The 22,682-nt window shown below is 34.1% G+C and overlaps 1 protein-coding gene across 1 annotated transcript in view; it reads right to left on the reverse strand.

The window, feature by feature from the left end:
• Positions 1 to 22,336, reverse strand: part of LOC129233252 (xylulose kinase-like) — a 56,869-nt gene extending 34,533 nt beyond the window's left edge. Inside the window, exons 1-3 of the mRNA XM_054867303.1 lie at positions 22,310 to 22,336; positions 21,332 to 21,414; positions 1,777 to 1,927 (exon numbers count right to left, since the gene is read on the reverse strand). Of these exons, the coding sequence (XP_054723278.1) occupies positions 1,777 to 1,927; positions 21,332 to 21,414; positions 22,310 to 22,336 (261 nt within the window). The remainder of the gene's footprint in view (positions 1 to 1,776; positions 1,928 to 21,331; positions 21,415 to 22,309) is intronic.
• Positions 22,337 to 22,682: the final 346 nt, after the last annotated feature.

A 22,682-nucleotide genomic window follows, 5' to 3' on the forward strand; every position in this document is an offset into this window, starting at 1 on the left:
CATTTGACTAAAATTGTTCTGCAAGTACCTAAAGCATTGTACGCGAAAAAACGTGACATTTTGAACAAGTTGGGTGGCAAAAATCAAAATCATTTCACATTGTTTTTTTTAACTGGACTGTTACTATTTATTTTTGTGGAAATGAGATATTTTCGGAAACATCACAGCTTTTAACCAAATGACTAATTAAAGAGCACTGAATTTGGAAAATTAGTTGATCATGAAAACTATAAAATCAAAAAAACGTTAACAAGGTGTCAAACCTAAACTGATTGGGATTCTCGAAAAATAGTTTATATGCTTTCCAAAATGCATAGAAAGAGCAAAGATACAAAATTTTATAAAAATCCGAACCTAGGTGTCAAACCACATTTTTGGTTAATTTTACATGGCATGAAGGAGCAATTAAAATAATGTTACTAAACAAAGAAATTACTGAAATAATAAATAGAATGAGTTGAGTTTGGGTTGCATGTAATAAAACACTTCAAAACAATTAAAATATTTTCTGGATGCAAAAGGATTGAAATCTTAAAACAAGACACGCAATTTCCAGCGATGGACATGTTGGAATGTTTCCTAAACATGCATAGCGGAGATTGTAGTGGATGAAGATCGATTGGGAAAAACCTACAAAGGACTAATCGAATTCAACATCGCGAGCTTTCCCCCAAATTATCGTAATTTGAGACAATTTTAGATTTTCTACAAATTTTAAGAAATTTGCAAACTCTACAGATTTTCTGCACCGCTGTTTTTGCAGATTTTCTGCACCGCAATTTCTGCAGATTTTCTGCACCGCAGTTTTTGCAGATTTTCGGCACCGCGGTTTCTGCAGATTTTCGGCATCGCGGTTTCTGCAAATTTTCGGCATCGCGGTTTCTGCAAATTTTCGGCATCGCGGTTTCTGCAAATTTTCGGCATCGCGGTTTCTGCAAATTTTCGGCATCGCGGTTTCTGCAAATTTTCGGCACCGCGGTTTCTGCAAATTTTTGGCAACGCGGTTTCTGCAAATTTTCGGCACCGTTGTTTCTGCAAATTTTCGACATCGCGGTTTCTGCAAATTTTTGGCACCGTGGTATCTGCAGAAATTTCAATGAAATTTGCAGAATTTCTGCAGAAAATTTGTCAGTTTTCCTCTCACATTTGAACAGAATTGTTCTGCAGCTCAGGCATCTGTTCTGCGACGTACGTCGCAAATTTAGTAGTATTCTGCTTTGGGGTCTCATACCATGAAATGAAACACAGAATTAACAACTACTGCAAATCATATCCTCATAACTGTCAAGGTTTTTGCATACCAAAAACAATACAAACAATATATTTTTTAAAAAGCTGGTTCCCCATACTCATTATTACCTGAAAGAGCAATTGTGCTTCATTTGTCCTTCAAAACTTCTGAAAATTTCCAAACTTGAAACACTTTAGGCACACAATGTGTGTGTGTGTGTATGCATTGTGAACTTTTCTTTTTCATTATTTTTCAGAACATCAATCGACCCTTTTACTGTCAAATCATTCAAGTGCCATTTCAACTTGTATTTTCACACTAAACTAAATCAACTCACTTTTAGAAAAGTTACATAGGGCTACTTTTAAAACATCTCAAAGCAGACTTGAGCAGAGATATAAATTAAAATTTGGTCCTGAAATCTTACTGTTTTTGTTATTTTTAAATTTTAAAAAATAGTAATAGTTTTGATGGAAAACAGAACAGAGCAGAGAATTTTTGCCAGACCAAAATTACTGAATTTAAAATAAACAAAACAAATTTACCTGAGCAGCACCAGATATTGCTGCCACAGAAGAAAAATCTAGCCCATCAAGTTTTAGTTTTTCCAAAATCATATCAAAAGCTTTTATCCACATAATAGGCGGAGCTGTTACAGTTAACTTATCATCATGACTATAAACTCCTCCATGAGTTCTGAAAGAAAAGTAAAGTATGTTGGATTAATATATTCTTAAACTTTTGAACATATTCACAAAGTTACATACAGTTAACTCTCTAAAATATGCTGATCTGAAATTTAGTCCATAATAATCAAATATATTTACCCAGACGAAAACAATGAGAAGTATACTCAAAAGAGAGTAGAGAAGGAATCCATTTCTATTTCAGCTTTTAGTTTAAAGTTTAATTTGCATAAACGGGCAAAAACTACAATGAAACACTTGTAGTGGAGAGGAATTTCATTCTTCATTTCACTTATACACTTTCAATTATTGATGTATTTTTAAGTTTCAATATTTTATGGAGTACATAAGAAATGCTAACATTCCTATACATAATAATTAAACCAAGTTCGTTAAGTTTTAATGGTGAACAGTACAGATTTTTATACATCACTGTCACAGCCGTAACCAGACTTTTGTTTCGGGGAGGGTTTTACCAAAAGCATTTCTCGGATTCATAAGTTTAACCAAAAATTATTTAATTCATACATTCTGCTGCTTTTTGTCATAATAAAAAGTCCATAAAAGTCCAGTCTTAAGTTTTCTTGGAAAACTTGCGACTGAATACAAAAAACAGTTTCTTCGATGAATTTTATTATACTGTTTTAGAGTTGTTCAGATTTTTAAAAAGCTATGAGGCATGGCAATGTATCATGTAATTATATTTTTCACTGCCATTCACAAAAAATAAGCAAACAATTCATATTGTTACTGTTTTTCAATACATTGCAGTTACAAATAATCAGATTTTTAAATTGCGGATATTAAGCGCCAATGTTTTGTGCATATTATTAGTTTAAGTATGAAAAGAAATACTTATAATCCAAGAAAGATATGAAAAAGAATCCTTAACTTTATAAACAAATACCTTTAATGTTTTTCTACATTCATTCATTTTATTAGTTGCTCATAAAAACAAGAAAAACAGAAATGTACATATGAGCCATTCCAGTTCAGAACAGGCAGGGCCTGTCATTTGATCATCACTGATTTTTTAGAAAAATTTACAGTAGTTACAACTAAGAGGTGTATGAACTATCCCAAAAGGAATTTGCAAGAAAAAAAAAATTCCTCAGTTACAGCCTTCTAAAATTCTGCAGAAAATTGGCCATTTTGAAAAAAAAAAACAGCAAAATGCTCGATTTGAAATGGATGCTACTTCAAAAGTATCGAACCTATTTGAAGCATTTATTGTTAAAGAAAAAGAAATTGTATGGAAAAAACTGCATTTTACCAATTTTAAGATTCTATTTTCTCTATGCAAAAAAAAGTTTTTGTTGCTAAACGGAGATGCCAGTCTAAATCCCGTGTACAATAGTTTCATAACACATTTTATTATAATCCTTCGATTCATACAACCTTGGAAATAAAATTTCAAACTTTGAAAACTTTCAAAAATTAACAATTTTTGAAGAGAGATTACTCAAAAAAAACATTTTTTGAAAAATCTAAAAACTGGCTCATTTGAACCCTTTTTAATGCTTAACAAGTGGATATGCACCAAAGCCCGTGTTTTTTCGAAGAATATATTTTATGACTTTTTTAAAGTGACTTTATTGCCCATGGCACGCATGTAAAATGAAAAGGTCTAATAATTTCATTTATGAAGTTTTGATGCATTAATGCTCAATAGTTACAATAACAATACTTTATCAGTAACAGCTAAAATCTCTCTTTTTTCCCATTTCAATATTAATTTATTTTGTCTCCAAAGTCATGCATTCACCCTTACTTTGATGCTGCAACAAATCAAAAGTTTTCTTTCAATTACAAAATGCAACTCAATTACATGACACAGGGGAACCCATCCTAGCTCAAAGGGAAGAGCAGTACAATGCATTTAACACGATTTATTTTAACTATGTGCTTTGGTTGTCTGTGGTGACTGTTGTCCCAAAATATTTGGATCCTACCTCGTATGATTACTTTTATACATAAGTAGATATACTATCTTGAAAATGCAAAACTAACATATAGTTTGAGAACTATAGAGACAAATGTGTTCAAATCTGCTCCGATAGTTAAGCTGCTATAAACTAGAGATGTGTCGTTCATGAACGAACGGGTCAAAAAGAACGAATCCTTAAAATGAACGGATCCGTTCGTTCACTTAAAATAAATGACCATTCTTTTGAACAGTGAGCAGTTTAAAACATTGTATTCATACACTTGTGATAAAATCGCTTTAAAAAAAATTACATTCATCTTCAAATTTGTAATTCTCAATCAATCTCAAATTTCCTTTTTCTCAGTGTAGTACAATGTATTCATTTTGAACCTTTTTACTTTCTGCTTTTTACTCATTATTTTTCTGATGTATCCATTAGTAATGTTTTGTGTAACTTTTTTGGGAAACTAACAAAATGTTTGGTCTACTAACAAAATGCCCACTCCCTGTCCAACGAAACGGCTAAAATCTTTCTCACGCTTTCTGTCGCCAAAATTATTTCTAAAAATACCTTTTATCACTTTTCTGGAAATCTGTTTGTTTTCTATAACATCCCTATCAACTACCATATGTATTGATTTGGCAAAATTTTTAAGAATTATTAATTTCACCTGTATGTATCTTGCGCTGCATGTAATCACTTTTTGCATCAAACTCGAATTAAGTTTTTTGATTCACTTTTCATAGGCATATTTTCTTCCTTTACGATAATTTTAGTCATGTTTCCTTCAAAGAATATTACTGATCTAGTGAAGCATATCAAATGTACGTGAGTATGTCGTGCAGAGAGATCCCATGTTACTTTTATAAATGAACGAGTTAAATGAACGGATCAAAAGAATGAACGATCCCCTGATGAACGGATCAGTAGAAAGAACGACAATGCCCACCTCTACCTTAAACGCACTTAATAAGGTTGTTGTAACTGCCCACATTGTTTGGGAATGCTATCATTTGCTCTGCACTCTTGCAAAGCAGAACAAGGTTACACTTTGTTTGGTACCTGGGCACTCTGGGGTGAAGGGAAACAAAAAAGCTGATAACCTTGCTCGGAAAGGTTCTAATACCCCTATGTTGGCCCTGAGCCAGCAATAGGGATTTCAAAAAATCTTATTAGGACTGCTGACTGCTGTTTTTGATATTTTTTGTAGAAAACAGTACCATAATTGGCGCAACCTTGATGGACAGGGGCAGGCTAAGGAACTTAATAGAGGTTGCCCTAGTATAAGGGCAAAGGAGATCTTAGGAACGAAACAGTGTTAGGAAGGCTATTGGCCTCCTTACTTGTCATTGTACCTTGAAACGGCATCTTACTATAATGGGTGCCATTGATGATCCAATTTGTAGAGGTTGCCGCTTTCATGAGGAAACTGTTGCACACATCTTGTTTTAATGCTAACGTGGCCTAATTTGGTCAAAAATACAAAAATTTGAGTGAAATAAACAAGGAAGTGCGGGAGCTAAGCTCCCAAGAAAACTAAGCCCTGATCAACAGAAAGTTATACAATAACGATGTCAGATGGTCACCAACGGCTCCTCTATAACTACGCAAAGACATACAAAAAAGACGAATTGACTGGATCATCAAAAGTGGTTTGCTACACATATATTATTAAAAGTCAATAAGATTTTAGCTGTTACTAATAAAGTACACCATTATGTTAACTATTTGGCAAAGAATTTCAGTGAATATAATTATTAGACATTTTCATTTTACAAGCATGCCATGGGCAATAAGGTCACTTTCAAAAAATCATAAAACATTTTCTGAGAAAAAAAAACAGAATTTGGTGCATATCCACTTGTGAGGCATTGAAAGGGCTTCAAATGAGCCAATTTTTAGATTTTAAAAAAATGGGATTTTGGAGAAAATCTCTCTTCAAAAATCGTTAATTTTTGAAATTTTTCAAAATTTGAAATTTTATTTCCAAGGCTGTATGAATCGAAGGATTACAATAAAATATGTTATGAAACTATTATGTGAGAGCTTCAGTCTGGAATTGACAGGGCCCGACTAACTCAAAGGGAGGCCCCAAGGCCCACAATAATTTGGAGGCCCTCTGATGACTATAGCAGCGTGCAGTGGGGGTTCATTAGGAATGCGTTTTTCAAGGCCCCTTTGAAAATTATAGAACTATGCTAATTTATTATGTATCATGCGCATTTATGAATCCCTTTCAAGGCCCTTTTGATCATGTGGGCCCCTAGCTATTGTGACATGGTAAATCTGCTACTGGCAGAATTTATAAAAATTCCCCCTTAAGAATTTTTTTTTTCCCAATTAATAACTCAGTGTTTTATTAAAAATTACATGTATGTTAATCTTTCTGTATTAATTTTAATGCTATGCATAATTCTTTCATAAAAAATGGGGCCCCTTAGAAGGATGGGGCCCCAGGTCTAGTAGGCCTGTGCAGTAATCAGGCCCTGGGTATTAATTACTCTTGTCTTTTGGGCAAGTTCACTTCTGTCTTTCAAGCTGAAATTCATGCCATTCTGATGTGTTGTGGTATTTGTTTGAACCCTGGCTATAGAGACAAATGTGTTCACATCTGCTCCGATAGTCAAGCTGCCTTAAACGCACTAATAAGGTTGTTGTGACATGCCACATTGTTCGGAAATGCTATAATTTGATCTGCAATCTTGCAAAGCTGAACAAGGTTACGGAATGGGACTATTCGGCGCTGCCGTTTTGGCGCGGCCGTTTCGGCGCGACCGTTTTGGCGCTACCCATTTCAATACGACCTGTTCAAAAATCGAAATCGTCAGCATGTAAATCTGCCAAACATTGCTTCAAAATTCAAGATATCTTTTGTTTTTTTAAGTTTTTTAAAAAGTTTTATGAAGTAATATTTTTAAAGGTGTATTTTGTTTTCTTTTCTATTATTAGTTGCTAACATGTAAGTTTAAAAACATCTTCATAATTTTTCGAAGTAGATAAGTTAGGAAACAGCATTGACATTTTTCATTCAATTTAAATTGATTTTTTCTTCGTTGCTGATCATTAATTTGTGCACTTACTTAAATATCTTTTCTATAAAAAATTAAAAAATGTCAACTAATAATAAGATGAATTTTTTACATTTTTTATTGGAAAAAGTTAACGTGTTGTGAAATGTACACGTAACCCTGCTCTCTACAAAGTTAAGTTTGTGTAGTGTGCTTTGAACACAGGATAGACAAGAAAAAACTTTATTATGTAAAGATTATTATTATTTATTGCTTTTAAGTTTCATAAAGACTAATATAATGAACAAAAAATATTGTAAACTTTTTTTTAATAAAAATAAAATATTTTGTGTCTTTTTAGTTCCTGTAACTGTTCTATAGCACTAAACTGTCGACTATTTCGTAAAAAAAAAGGGCAATAATAAAAAATAATAATAATAATAAAACTTTTTTAAAAAAAAAGTAATTTACAAAAAATTTATAAATTGATTACAGAAAAATAATAGTGTTTAGAACTAACTTTGAAAAATAAATGATTTTTAGTCAATAAAAAAAATCAAACATTGCCCTAAATTTACCTTGATGTCCGTACGTGGGTTTGTAATAGTTAAGTGGAGCTTTTTGGTTAGTTTGAAACGTGTTTTCACGTGAAGAAGACTTAAGAAATTATTTCCAATAGCTGCTACAACAAAGGAGTAATCACCACAGAAACACAAAACGGCTCAGCATTGATTTTAAAAAAAATCGACAAAGAGGTAGGACTGGTACTGGCATTATTTGCTAATTTTTCAAGATATTTTCTTTTATGTTATCGCAGTAAAACATACGTAGATCACATATGCCCCCTCTTTTCCCCACTGTAAATTTTAAAACAAATTTTAACCAGCTTCTAGAGCGCTAAATTCACATTCTTCTTCCAGAAATCTTTTTCCTTCTTTGAACTAAAATTTCTGAAATTCATAAAGTTCAGAATGCAAAAATCTTGCGCCAAAACGGTCAGCGCCGAATCGGCCAGCATTGAAACGGTCGCGCCGAATCGTAACAAACCCACAAGGTTACACTTTGTTGGATATCAGGGGCTGTATGAATTGAAGGATTACAATAAAAGATGTTATGAAACTATCATATGAGGGCTTTAGACTGACATTTTCGTTTAGTAAAAAAATCTTTTTTTTTCCTCCATGGAGAAAAAAATCATAAAATCGGTAAAAATGCAGTTTTTTCTCCACAATTTTTTTTTTTTATCAATAAACCCAATTAAATTTTCAGAAACAATGTCTAGATAAAAGATTTTTTTTTATTGCGTTCTTCAAATAGTTAAAAGGGAAAAACATTCAACTATATTTGCTCTTTCCAGTATACGAAGTCTTGCAGTCCAGTATAAAAATGAAAAATCTCCAGGAGAGGAAAGCGTCTTTTAAAAAGAAGAATCGCGGTCCTTCTGGGGTGTAGAGCAGTTGAAGAGGTACTTGCCATTCATTTCAACTCTTTCGTCATACAAAATGCAGTTAGGAGAGTCCACCAGTCTAAAAGGATGTAGATGAGCCTGAAGTAGGTCATGTTCTGTCAGCAGGAGGAAAAAGAAACCCCTATAGCTATAGGTAGGTTTCTGGGAATGCAAGATGACAAAAGACTATCCCACGATCAGGGCCGTCGTCAGGTACATTCGTTTGGGGGGGTGTTGAAACTGATTTTGCCGACTGACTCCTAACATTTTGCCGACCCGACAGATACATACGTACACACATTATATATACGTACACACACACACATATATATATATATATATATATATATATATATATATAAATTCAGGGTCTCTGACCAGAACTCGTTACATATTGCAGTCTGGAACATGCAATTGTAGACGTGCTACTAAGGGGATGCATTAATTTCGATTAAAGGCAAGATAGACTGCTGTCCTCCGAAAAGTTTCTGAAATTGGCATACTAAAAACATGATTTTAGGCTTTGGTTTATATAAGAAGCAAGAGGACCGTGGATTCATTCTCATCTTTTTTTCGCTGGAGTCAATATGCTTTTTTCTAGAAAAGGTGGTTTTCGGGAGTTCTTCCTTAGAAATTTCTAAAAACAAAGATTTTATGCCATCTTTATTGACGCAAAGGAAAGGATAGGGGGTTCGGGGGCCCTCCCCGAAGGTTTTTCGAAATTAAAGTTTTAAAAACACAGTTTTAGGCTATTTAAGGATACTTTTAAGGAAAGGGTAGGCAGTGACGAATCTACATTTTTTTTCCCGAGGCGGGGCAAATATCGAAACTGCCACCTTTATCCATCTTTCAAGTTTTAAAATTGAGTTTCAACGAAAAAAACATAAATATAGTGTGATTTTGCCGCCTCCTAAAAGTCGCCGCCCTTGGCAGCCCCCGTCTCCTCCTCCCCTTAAATCCGGCACTGACGGTAGGTATTTGCAGATGTCCAGTGGACAGTGGCAGATTAGCTAGAGAAAACGGCAGTGAGGAATTACAACGAATTTTGGAGGAGACATTCTGGGGAAATTCGAAAAAAAGAAAAAGAAAACGTACTTTATCCATATAAAATTTAACACATAAGAACATTTTCTACTCAAAAAGTTTTGTAATATAATGGTGAATTAATTATGTTGTACATAATTTTTTTGGGGGGGAGGGGGGACCCTCATGGTAATCATTCGTTATGGTATCTCTGAGTACATTGATTCTGATTGAACATTTCCATGGCGCACAAATAGGGATTTTAAGTATACAAATCAGATAGTTTGCAAAATGAGTTATATCATGCTAGTAATGTTAAGCTAGAAAAAGTGGTGTTCGGAGATTTCTGCCATTGAAGATTCTAAAAATGAAACTTTAGACACTCTTTGACGATGTTTGGGGGAGTTTAGGCTCAGGAAACTTTTCGAAACTGAAGACTTAAACAGGTGATAGTAAGTCATGTTTGGTTCCGCTGGGGCTCAGGGGCACTCCCTAGGCGATTTCGTGAAATTAAAGTTCCAGAAAGGCAATCATACACCACTATTGGTGATATTAAGGAAAAGAGAGGGGAATGACATTTTTTAATGTTGTGGGAAAAGAGTGGATTTCATAGACTCTCCCCGGAAATTTTCTGCGAATGATGTTCGAAAAATATATTTTTACGCGATCTGAAATGATGTTTGGGGGCTGCCCCCCGGAAAAATTTTAAGGACTTAAGTCTTGAAAAAAAAAATTCTCTAGACAACTTTGATGGATTTGGGTACCTGCGTAGTCAGGGGAGGGGCCCAACGCCCAGGGAGAAGGACCGAGGGTATAACGCTTCTAAGAGAGCCTATAACCTTGTTTTTCGGCTTTTAATTTCGGAAGATTTTCGGGGGTGAGCCCCCGATTCCCAAGCAGTTCCGTAATGTTTTCAAAAATGGTTTTCGGGTCTTAAGTTTTAAACATTTTTAGGTAAGACCTTCCACTCCTCCCCCTCATCCAACTTAGCAAACCATAGCGTTTACAATGTTCTTAGCAGGTCAGCTCCCAAACACCATATTCAGAAATACTGAAGGAGAAAACATGTCAGCATTTCTATCCTCTAGTTAAGAATATAACTCATGCATAAGTTTTGAGGTTATTTATCACTTTTTAAAATACCCAGACCAGACTTAACAAATAGGAGTGTATTGGTGTTTTAAACAACTATTAATTAATAATTAGCTGATATAAATAATTAGCATTATCTATAATGAAATCAATTTAGCAATTCAATGAAAAATAATTAATGTGATGATCTCCTTGAGGTAAGAACCGAAGAACCTGGGCCTCTTCCGAAATAGAATCTTTGCTACACCACACGATTTAAGAAAGGAGTATCGTCTAGTGTTTCCCCAAGCGTTATTTGAATTGTAGTTCTAAACATATAGATTTAAACGTTAAACGACTATTGGTGATGTTAGGAGAAGGTGATACGAAGTGATTTCGATCGAAATTTTTTTGAAAATTGAGATCTTTAAAGTGCCATTGTAGGCCATTTGTGGTAAACGAGGTTCAGAAGCTCTCTCTTTCGACAACTTTCTGAAATTGAATGCCAAAAAACGAAGTTTCAGACGATCTTCGTTGATTTCATAGGACCCTCCTGCAGTAAGTTTCTAAAAACGCAACTTAGATTACATTTCATTACCATAAGATAAAAGGAAATGGTTAGGTTCTGCGATTCCTCCGTCCTCCCTCCTAAGCTACTTTCCTAAATCATTTTATTTATTAAAAGAAAAAAAGGTATGAGATCCTCCTCCAGATTTTCTTTTTAAAAAACATTTTAGCTGTTTTAGTTTTTTACGACGAAATTTTCAATTTTCACTCTAATGTTTTTAATTGTTTAAAGTACAAAATTATGCAACCTTAAAACAATCTGTTAACATTTTGAACTTAGACTAAGATAATTTAAAGCTTTTATATTTTAACTTGAGGAAGTGTTAAACATTTAACATTTTGAATACAGGTGGTATTTTTTAGAGATACCTAATAAGATACCTTTTTTTACTTTTTTTAAATATCAGAAATCCTGAATTTCTTGATAACTTTCATTTTACTTTAATTTTTTATAACTCATTTTTTAAACACTCATTAGAGTTACTGGTGTGACTTTTCTAGACAAGATTTTGAATCTTTTCCTCTATTTGAAACATATTAACCTTATTTTTGCACAGGTGTGCCCTAGGAAGCTATCATGTTTATTCACCTATCGGGTTTTTTTTAATTGAAACTTGTTATGCAATTCTATAACGCTCTGGCTATTCTTTTTCTCTATTGGTTGAAAAAATATTTGAAACGTATTTCAGCTGTCTTTGGTTTGGTAAATGGTAATTTTAATGATGTTGTACATGTTTGAATGTTCCTAAATAATATTTTTAAATTGCATTTTCTTCTGAAATTTTAAAGCTAAAAAAAAAACATTCATTTGCCCTCCCCCCCCCCCCTTTTTTTTTTCTTTTCTTTTTTGAAACTTTTCACAAAAAATTTTTCATCCCAGCAACTTACTTAGAACTCTTATTTTTCAATATTTAACGGAAGATATATATATATTTATGTAAATGGGGAAAGATTAAAATAATGCTTTGAAAATATTAGTTAAAATAATCATTTCTTTTCTGCTGCATTTCAATAAGCTTTTTTTTTTTTTTTTCTCAAATTCAAGTTCAAAAAAAATAAAGTTCAAAAACTTTAACTAGTCTTTTTTTTTTTCTTTTGAAATTCATAATGAATAAAATAGCTATGCAGGATAGTCACTCAAATCTTCTGCCAAACTCGGGAGCCGGACAAACTCAATGCATTTGTATCTCTTCAAGACTCCAACGCCAATAACCTTCTTTTTCCTTCTTCAGGCAGAAAGTTCACACAGCAGGGGCCGGACAGACCGTCCTAAGCACACAACAACAGTTGATCCAACTCTTCTCTAATTTTCCCTCGAGCTCCTAATTCCAGATTCCAGAGAAAGGTTTTTAACAGAAAAGACCCCTGAAGGTCTGAGGTTTCTAATATCACCCCTACACGCGATTACGCCACGCCGTCTCCACGACGGCATTTCTGAGTGTTACAATTGGCGGACAAATGTCTTGCTTTAGTTACACAATAAACTTGTGTGGTCGACAAATAGGCATAACCCCTGCGAGTAGAATACTATTTCGGTTTTTACCCGTAAGCCTAGAAAAAGGGGAAACGGTGCTGAATGTGTATTCAGAAGTTCGTTTCAAAATCAAACACTTAAAAATACATACCAATGGGACTTTGTGTTGTAATAAAATCCTTCTCTCTATTTTAATTTTTTTTTATGATTTCGGCACCCTATGCATTTCTCCACTTTGCTGTGAATTTTTTTTATTGATGATTCAATTTTATAAATGTGTCCACTGTGCACTGTCCAAAGCTATCATGTTTCTTAATGTAGTTGTGTTTTTAAACTGAGACTTTCCGTGAGTTTCTATACAGTTTATTGAATAACTATTTTTGAAAAAAAATTTGAATCTTACATCTCGACTGCTCACAGGTAATCTTAATGGGTGATACAGCTTCGCAGATATTTCTAAATAATATTTTAAGATTGAATTATCTTTTTAAAATTTACAATATAAACACTCATTAGAACTTATGATTTGCATTGTAAATTTGTTAAAATGAGAAAATGTAAAAGTGCACTTCCATTTATCCAAATGCACTTCCATTTAACTTTTATTAAAGATATAGTGAACTTTGAATTCACTCTAAAAGTAAAAATTGCTGATTGTAGCTGAAATTGCCGACTGAGTACAGGAAGGCGGCGCCCATTGGGAGCTCCCACTGGCCTCCATAAAAGTCCTTATTCGGCCAAATTTGTCTGATTATTCGGCAAGTTTTAAGACATTATTGCATTTTTTAAATTCCTGAATGTTCCTTCTCATGTGTGCATTGCATATCCGTATTTTATCATTCGGAAAATTGAGGATTTTCCCCAATAATTTAAGTTTGGGGTGTCTCTGGATATAGTGTCGGCAAAACATACTTTGTTCAAGTATATGTCGGTAAATTGAGAATACTGTGCAATTAGCAGTCGGCGAATTGATTATGTCTTTCAGGTGGGCTTTGAGATGAATAGTCCTCAGTACGCAAAATATACATGTTTTTTGGTTTTTCCTTTTTCAATAAAAGGTGAAAACGTGCACATGGTCAAACCACATACTACTTTACTCAAAGATTTAGAATACAGAATCAACTGAAAAAGAAAAAATGCCGACTCTAGCTGAATTTTCTGATTGGACGCTTATTGTCTCGGCAAAATGAGCAGTCGCAAACTAAGCAATCTGCATAGTGTGAGCAATGTAAAACTGAATGTAAACGGAGACACCATTCATTATTTTCTCTTGCGCAAAGTATGAAAAGGTTAGATGTATAACTTTGTATGAATATGATAACTTTTTTTTTTTTAATTTCTGTCAATTAAAACTTCGAAATTCCAAAACATTGAAAATGCCGACTTATGAACTGATTTTGCCGACTGGATGAAATCACTGGGAGGGTGAGACACCTCCCTCACCCTCCCTATGGCGATGGTCCTGCCCACGATTTGCTATTAATTTTTCCCTACTGGAGCCTCAGCGGTGTTCATGAATTTTTTGCTTGAGCAAAAGTTTGATGTTTTGTAGATTTGCAGTGGACACAGGAGGGCTCAAGAGAGAAGCCTCTTTTACAAAAGTATCTGCATTTTTATTACCCCAAATGCCACAATGGCTTGGAATCAGGCTTGGAGTAATCGTAATCTGAGTAATTGATTACGTTATTGTGTAATCATAATCTGTCAATGGGATACTCCCATAATCGTAGTTGAAATCATAATCAGGCTTTGCATGCGTAATAGTAACTGTAATCTTAGTAAAATAAAAATCATAATCTAGCTTCGTAATTGTGTAATCTTGACTTTCTGAATTTAAGCCCCCCTTTTACTATTGTACAGAAAGATAACATAGTTCAATAGTAACATACACTGGTGTGCAAAAATTAAGGACGAAGTTGAAAAATTAGCATATCAGCTGAACGAAGAGGCAGAGCGGACAGAAAGACCAATCAGGAGATTAAGTAAGGTGATGTACGGTAGCACATGCGCAGATATGCAGGCAGATGTAATGGGGAAGTGTCTGAGTAGTATAAAGCATGTTGTCGGTGTAAAATCAGTATTTCTGACAAAGAGATCGTACGCCGTATAGCAGTTAAAATCACACCGAGTTGCTGCCTCAGAAAGAAATGGTGAATAATCAATCTGTTAGACGACATCTGGATGCTTTTACCCGAGGTCGAATCATTGGGAAGTTGGAGGAAGGCCACAGTGTGACAAGTATGGCTGCAGAGTTCGGAATTGCTCACAGCATCGTTTCACGACCTTGGAGACAATTTCAAACTACAGGAACAGCTATCCGGGGGTTCATTAGTGGTCGTCCACGAGGAACCACACCCGCAGATGACCGGTATATTGTCTTACAGGCCAGAAGAAACAGGCAGCAGACAGCGGGAGAAATCGCTAGACACACGACACAGGCGACTGGACGACCGATATCGCGTTTTACCGTGGCCAGAAGACTGCATGGTGGTGATCTGTTTGCACAACGCCCTATACGGTGTGTACCTCTAACACCTGCCCATCGGAGAAGGCGTTCTTTGTGGTGCCGGGAACACCGGAATTGGAGAGACAATGAATGGGGACGAGTACTCTTTACAGATGAGAGCAAATTCAGTCTGAGTAGCGATTCTCATCGCATACTCATCTGAAGAGAGCGGGGAAGACGCAATCATCCCTTGAACATCATTGAAAGGGACAGGTATGGAGGTCGCGGTGTTCTCGTTTGGGGAGGCATCATGCTTGGTAGTCGTACAGACCTTCACATCTTCGACGCAGGTTCAGTCAACGGGACCCGTTATTGTAACAAGATTCTTCTTCCATATGTGCGTCTTTTTAGAGGTGCTATGACTCCGCAGTTCCTATTCATGGACGATATTGCACTATGCCATCGCACAGTAGCTGCCGAACAGCTCTTAGAGAGTAAGGATATTGAACGTATGGATTGGCCGGCACGATCTCCGGATCTCAATCCCATCGAGCATGTATGGGATATTCTAGGCAGACGCTTGGCAGCTCGTACCTTACCACCAGTAACGAATCGGAAGCTTCAATTGGCGCTGCAAGACGAATGGGCAACAATGCCTCAACAACTCATTGACACCCTCATTCTCAGCATGGGCAGATGCTGTGAAACCTGCCTAGCAGTTGGGGGAGATCATATCCCCTACTAAAGACCGGATGTTTCTTGCTGGACACCCATCACAGGGATGTTTCGGCCTTCAGTTGCATTGCGCTCCATGCTACTTTTTCAATAAAGCTTCTTTTTATCCCTCTGATTTCTCTTTTAGGAAGTGTTGCTTACATTACACGTCCTTACGTATTGGGGATCTTACGGTATTAAATGTGTTGATTTGGAAAGCTTTTGTACAAAGTTATATTGAAAAAACCGTCTCGTCCTTAATTTTTGCCTACCAGTGTAGAAAACAACTTAAAGGTATCCAGTACTATCCCGGACCACCGCCAATCTTAGAGAGAAGGGGGGATCTAAGATTCGCGGCGATCCCGGCTCCTTCCTGTTTGCAAATGAGAGTCATAAATCAAGACCTATCTTAAGTGTTTAGTACAATTAGTACCCTGTGGGCGTCTTTGACAAGAACGTCTCAAAGCCTCATGGAAATGTCTTCCCAAATCCCTTACAATTGGTCATTCATCAATTTACCTTTTCATCTGTTAATGTTAGGCAAACAAGAGAAGCACATTGCCATCTCAAAATCGTATTTTAGCAAAAAAAGTACAATGATATCACAAGTACAATTAACTTTCGTGCAACAAAAAGATCTTGGTTTTTTTATACAGTAGCTCCTCGTTATATCGCTCATTCGGATATATCGCTCTTTTCTTTTGTCTCCCGAAATATTAAAGCTTAAAATAAGAAATAAAAACTTTGCTTTAAGTTTGAAACCATTTCTGAAAACATATGGTATTGCTCAGAGAAGGTATCTTTCTTCTTTATTTTGTCAATGAACAAAAGGAAGCTGTTTTTCTGAATGCGCTGGAAAAGCAGCAGTAATTCCTGTCATCCGAATGTACATACCAGAGCAGTATATTTCAGTTTCAAGTTTTCAAACTACTTGACATCTTTTGTATTGATACATTGCTTTTACAATGGGGGACAGACATCAAGCAGGTGTCATACTAGCCCACGTAGAACAGAAAAAGGGCTTTTCTTTTAGCACAGAAAAGATTTTTGCTTGGTTGCACAAACCAGGATTAGCATCAAAGAAAGGAAGAATGATCTGGACGGGCAAAATAGTTTTCTGTAAACAATGTGACATCAAGTCAAACGGATTAGAAAGTCTATTGGGAATAAGAGGGTATTGGAATGCTCATTGCTCACTCTTATCTCGCGGTAACTCAGAAAGATTGTCTTCATTTGCCATTTGATGTTTTAACCTTTCTGACGGTGAGAAAATTAGAAAGACAATCATTCAAAAAGAACGAATGCTAATTTACTTGTGTATTGGACTTATGACTATTTTTAATGACCTCCGTTATATCGTGCTTTCGGATATATTGCTCTTTTTCTTTCTCCCCCGAAAAGCACAATATAACGAGGGGTTACTGTATATACTTTCATGAGAAAGTGGTGAATGACTGAAAAGATTTTGTCAAAAGAAAATGGAATTTTCATTAGTGTTTCAGTGATTCTTTAAACACCCTAATGTATCTATTGCCTTTATTTTTTGCTATGTGACATCTAATCTAAACCCTGGTATGTAAGTTTTTTTTTTTAATGTTTTCAAAATAATTTCTCATTTTGTTTCATCAACATAGTTTCATCTTAAATGTATGTTTTATATATTTACGACTAATACTATCTATAGTTAATAAGTCTAGTTAATAAGTAAGTTATCATTGATATATTTTATAATTGTTTACGTTTGTATCAATGAATTATTTTAACACAAATTTTGAAATTTAATTATCTTTTTATGCTACTTTTTAACTGTAAGAATAATTGCACTTCACTACTGCATTAAAACTATGATGTATAAATATTATTATAAAATACTCATTTATGCAAAAAAAACTTTATGACTAAAAAGTGGAAATCATAACAAAACGTGTTATGCCCAATCATATTTTTTATGAGTGTGAAGTTGAAACCTTTTAGCACTTGTAAAAGTGCAATTTCTTTAGTAACTGATTAATTCAAGACTGAAATCTAAGCATGTGCAAATAGCTTATCAAATGATCATAAAATTGATCCTGTAGAGTTGTAGGGACACTCATATGTACCCTTTTGCTAAAAATAATACTACCGAAGTATTTTTCAATTTTCTGCGTCATCTGCTCCAGTTCAACGATTGTTTAGCATTGCTGGAAATTTTTTCACTTCTCAAAGAATGAGAAAGAAAACAGACATCTTTGAACTATTAACTATACTTAAATGCCTATAATTCCTTTCTTTTTTCTTTTTAAAGTTTCAACTTTTTAGTTCTGTATTTTTTATTTACACTTATTTAATTACATTCTAATTTTTCTGCATAAAGAACCATACAATTTTCTTTATTTTTTAAATAGCCGCGTATTAAATTAATTGATGTTATACTAAATAGTTGAGAATACAATGCTGAAATATACCACACAATTTTCAGAAATTATAAGGTAGAAAATATTGAGCAGTTTAGCAGTAAGTTATCGCCCTTAAGCCCCTACTACCCTACTAGCAAAATTTCTTGCATCAACCTTGACAGATCTTGATATTATACTGATGGCGTCAATATTGACGTGTTTCATACTGCATAAAGCTTGCATAAAGATTAAAAAGTAATATTACAATAACAACACGTATGCAACATTGCATTCATCTTAAAATATCAATATTAATATTATCTTACAATAACAACATTGCATACATGTTGACGCCGTCAAGATGATATTGATTTCATGCTGTCGCCGTCAAGGTAATTAGTACACAATAGAACAGGTGGACTTTCGTCGATACTTGCGCATGCGCACAGTTCTTTCTACCCAGCGTCCCTCGCATTGCTGGCACATTTTCCTCCTTCGACCTTCGATTCAGTCGGTTCAGAGCACGTGGCGTTGCAATCTTTAGGCTTCGTTAAGTTGGTTGCTTAGTTATTAGTGTGGAATAGTATTGTTTTAGGAATAACTTATGAATGAATGATAACTGCATTTGTTTATTAACGTAGTACTAAACAAGTCATATCGCAAACGATGTCCGATCAATGTTAGAAATGGCCGAAAATTACTTTTTTCGTCCCTAGATTTTGAAAAAAAGGACATGAAGTCCAGAATTTCGTATTATCACTTCAATCTCACGAGTAAGATTAATTTTATTCAATGGTTATTTATGTTATTCTTTATGATAAATTCATATGTTTTTAATGAAGACATCTGTTTGGAAATGTACTTTATTGTATTTATTTATTTATTTATTATTTTGCTATCTTTACTCTTAAATGTGCTATAAAATCTTCCGCAATTATTCCTAACTAGGCATTTTATGTCTTTATAATACAATTAGAAGCATGAATTTAAAAAATAAGTCAAGTATTACGCAAAACGAAGAAACTTCATTCTTTAAATTAAATTGCGAGTACTATTAATACTTTTAAATGAATTTCCGATCAGATGTCAGCTTTTAGAAAATATTCTTAGGCTAGAAACTATCTTGAAGAATAACAGAAATAATTAAAGAATGGAATTTAATTCTCGCGAGTTTAAAGTGAAAATAATACAAATAAATAAATAAATAGATAAAACACCTTGCAAACGTGCTGATTTCATACTGTCATGTCAATGTATCCTGACATTTTCCTGTCATATCAATACGTATGCAATATTACAAAAGCAAGATCATCTTGCCTAGACCTTGATTTCATGCTGTCATGACAACATCTTGATATTATCCTGTCATATCAATACGTATGCAAGATTACAAAAGCAAGATCATCTTGCCTAGACCTTGATTTTATGCTGTCATGACAACATCTTGATATTATCCTGTCATATCAGTACGTATGCAATATTACAAAAGCAACCTACCTTGTTATTTTCCTGATATTATGCTGCATACACCTTGTCAGTCAATATTGTGGCAGCCTGCTGACAGCATAAATGGAGTAACATAACAAGATTGAGGCAGCATTAATGCAAGATGATTTTTCTTGCATGTCAACCTTTATGCAATACTGAGGCAAGATATTTTGCTTACTGGGTAAATATATTCCCAGTAAGCAAAATATCTTGCCTCAGTATTGCATAAAGGTTGACATGCAAGAAAAATCATCTTGCATTAATACTGCCTCAATGTTGTTATGTTACTCCCTTTATGCTGTCAGCAGGCTGCCACAATATTGATGGACAAGGTGTATGCAGCATAATATCAGTAAAATATCAAGGTAGGCTGCTTTTGTAACATTGCATACGTATTGATATGACAGGATAATATCAAGATGTTGTCATGACAGCATGAAATCAAGGTCTAGGCAAGATGATCTTGCTTTTGTAATCTTGCATACGTATTGATATGACAGGATAATGTCAGGATACATTGACATGACAGTATGAAATCAGCACGTTTGCAAGGTGTTTTAGCCATTTATTTATTTGTATTATTTTCACTTCAAACTCGAGAATTAAATTTCATTCTTTAATTATTTCTGTTATTCTTCAAGATAGTTTTCTAGTCTAAGAATATTTTCTTAAAGCTGACATCTGATCGGAAATTCATATAGAGATATAAAGTACTCGCAATTTAATTTAAAAAATGAAAGTTTCTTCGTTTTGCGTAATACTTGACTTATTTTTTAAATTCATGCTTCTAATTGTATTATAAAGACATAAAATGCCTATTTAGGAATAATTGCGGAAGTTTTTATAGCACATTTAAGAGTAAAGGTAGCAAAATAATAAATAAATAAATAAATACAATAAAGTTCATTTTCAAATGGATGTCAGCATTGAAAATATTCCATGAACAAAACATATGAATTTATCTCAAAGAATAACATAAATAACCATTGAATATAATTAATCTTACTCGTGAGATTGAAGTGATAATACGAAATTCTGGGCTTCATGTCCTTTGTTATTTTCGGCCATTTCTAACATTGATCGCACATCGTCTGCGATATGACTTGTTTAGTACTATATTAATAAACAAATGCAAATATCAGTTAGTCATAAGTTATTCCTAAAACAATACTATTCCACACTAATAACTAAACAACCAACTTAACGAAGCCTAAAAAATGCAACGCCACGTGCAACTCCTCTGAACCGACTGAATCAATGTACTAGCAATGCGAGGGACGCTGGGTAGAAAGAGCTGTGCGCATGCGCAAGTATCAACGAAGGTCCACCTGTTCTATTGTGTACTAATTACCTTGACGGGGACAGCATAAAATCAATATCATCTTGACGGCGTCAACATGTATGCAATGTTGTTGTTTTAAGGTAATATCAATATTGATATTTTAGTATGAATGCAATGTTGCATACGTGTTGTTATTGCAATATTGCTTTTTAATCTTTATGCAAGCTTTATGCAGTATGAAACACATCAATATTGACGCCGTCAGTATAATATCAAGATCTGTCAAGGTTGATGCAAGAAATTTTGCTAGTAGGGTTAATGTCCCCACTAAATATATGACACTAAAAATTTAACTTAATGAAAGGCATTGAAATTGGCTATATTCATGCAGTTAACTTTTTATTCACTTTTAAAAAATACTTTTAGCTAATTGTTTTCCTTTCTGCTTGTTCATTGATTATAAAAACATTAAATGTCGAAAAAATGATCTTAAAGTTTAAAAAAATGGAAAACTCAACATATGGTATGAACTATCTTGAAAAGTTTACTCAATATATTTTCAATAAAAATTATATAAGCTGAATACCATACCGAAACTCAGGAAGATCTAAATCAAAAGACACCGAAGACTGATGTGTAATTCTTAAGGCATCATTAATTACAACAGCTTTTAACTGAAAGGAGAGAAAATAGAATTTACTTTAAAATGTAGATCACAAGAAATTCAATATTTATCAGAAACCTTATTTAATATTCTACAGCAACACATATGAAGAAATAACACTATTTACATAGTAATATCCAGACCCATCATTTTGAATTTTTCCGGGGAGGTGGGGGAGAAGCAAAAGCTGCATCTGCATACTCAATGCAAATTTTATTGTTTTTCTTTTTCTTCAGAAAACAACAACTATTGCACCCATTTATACAGTACAACCCCGATTTAACGATTGTCAAGGGACTGAAAAAAGTACCTTTAAATCAAGGATATTTTTTAATCGAGGAGCATAGACATTCAATGCAGTCAAATGCGGCCCAGTGAAATGTATCATTAAATTAAGGAAATTGTTAAACTGGGTATGGTTAAATCAAAGTTATACTGTATGTACATTTCTTTTTTTTTTTCTGAAAGCCAGGGGGTTGCAGAAGATACCGTCTCCTTGGTGATGAAATTAACATTGTGTAACTTAAATCTAATTTTTATGAGATAAATTTCGCACATTTGTGATTAATGTCTGGAAAAAATCAAGCAAGAAAGAAAAAAAAACCTAAAATATACATAATATTTTAACACAATTAAAAAAAAATTCTTCCAATCTGTTCTGCTTACTTTCAATGAAATTTTCATTTACACTTCATTAAAAATTAGCATTGAATTGTAGGAAATGAGGAACTCCAAAGAAAGGATTGAAAATAAAAATATATTCCAAGTATGCCAACTGCACATTATGCAAAAATAAGGATTCAGAAACAATTGCAAAGCGAGATTTAAATGTGACGAAACAGAAACATAACACAATTTTTAATGCACCGCACATTTCTATTACCTGCTGTGTACTTATATCAAACCCCAAGGTAAGTTACGTCTTGACTCATAATTATAGCATTAATGTTTAAAATTTGAAAATTGTAAGCCTGGTGTTGGACTTCGTTAAGTTTTGACTGACAACGTTAACCAACTGATCCATCAACAAAGCTGACCCGATTGCAAAATATACACAAACGAAACGAAAAGCAGCGAACGTCTAATCCAGAAAAAGAAATTTCACGTTCGGTTAGAGACCGAAAGTTTTCGAAAGCGTCAGGGTGAAATAGTGCAATATCTTCTCTTTTCTTTATGATTTTCTTATCTTTCATGCTGCCATCTAGTGGATAAATGTATGAGTATCGATCAACAATAATTATAAAAATAAGGTTGCAAAGCCCTATTAATGGAGGTTCT

The sequence above is a fragment of the Uloborus diversus genome, unplaced genomic scaffold, assembly GCF_026930045.1.
Source record: "Uloborus diversus isolate 005 unplaced genomic scaffold, Udiv.v.3.1 scaffold_289, whole genome shotgun sequence".
In the NCBI taxonomy this organism is placed as follows: Eukaryota; Metazoa; Arthropoda; class Arachnida; order Araneae; family Uloboridae; genus Uloborus; species Uloborus diversus.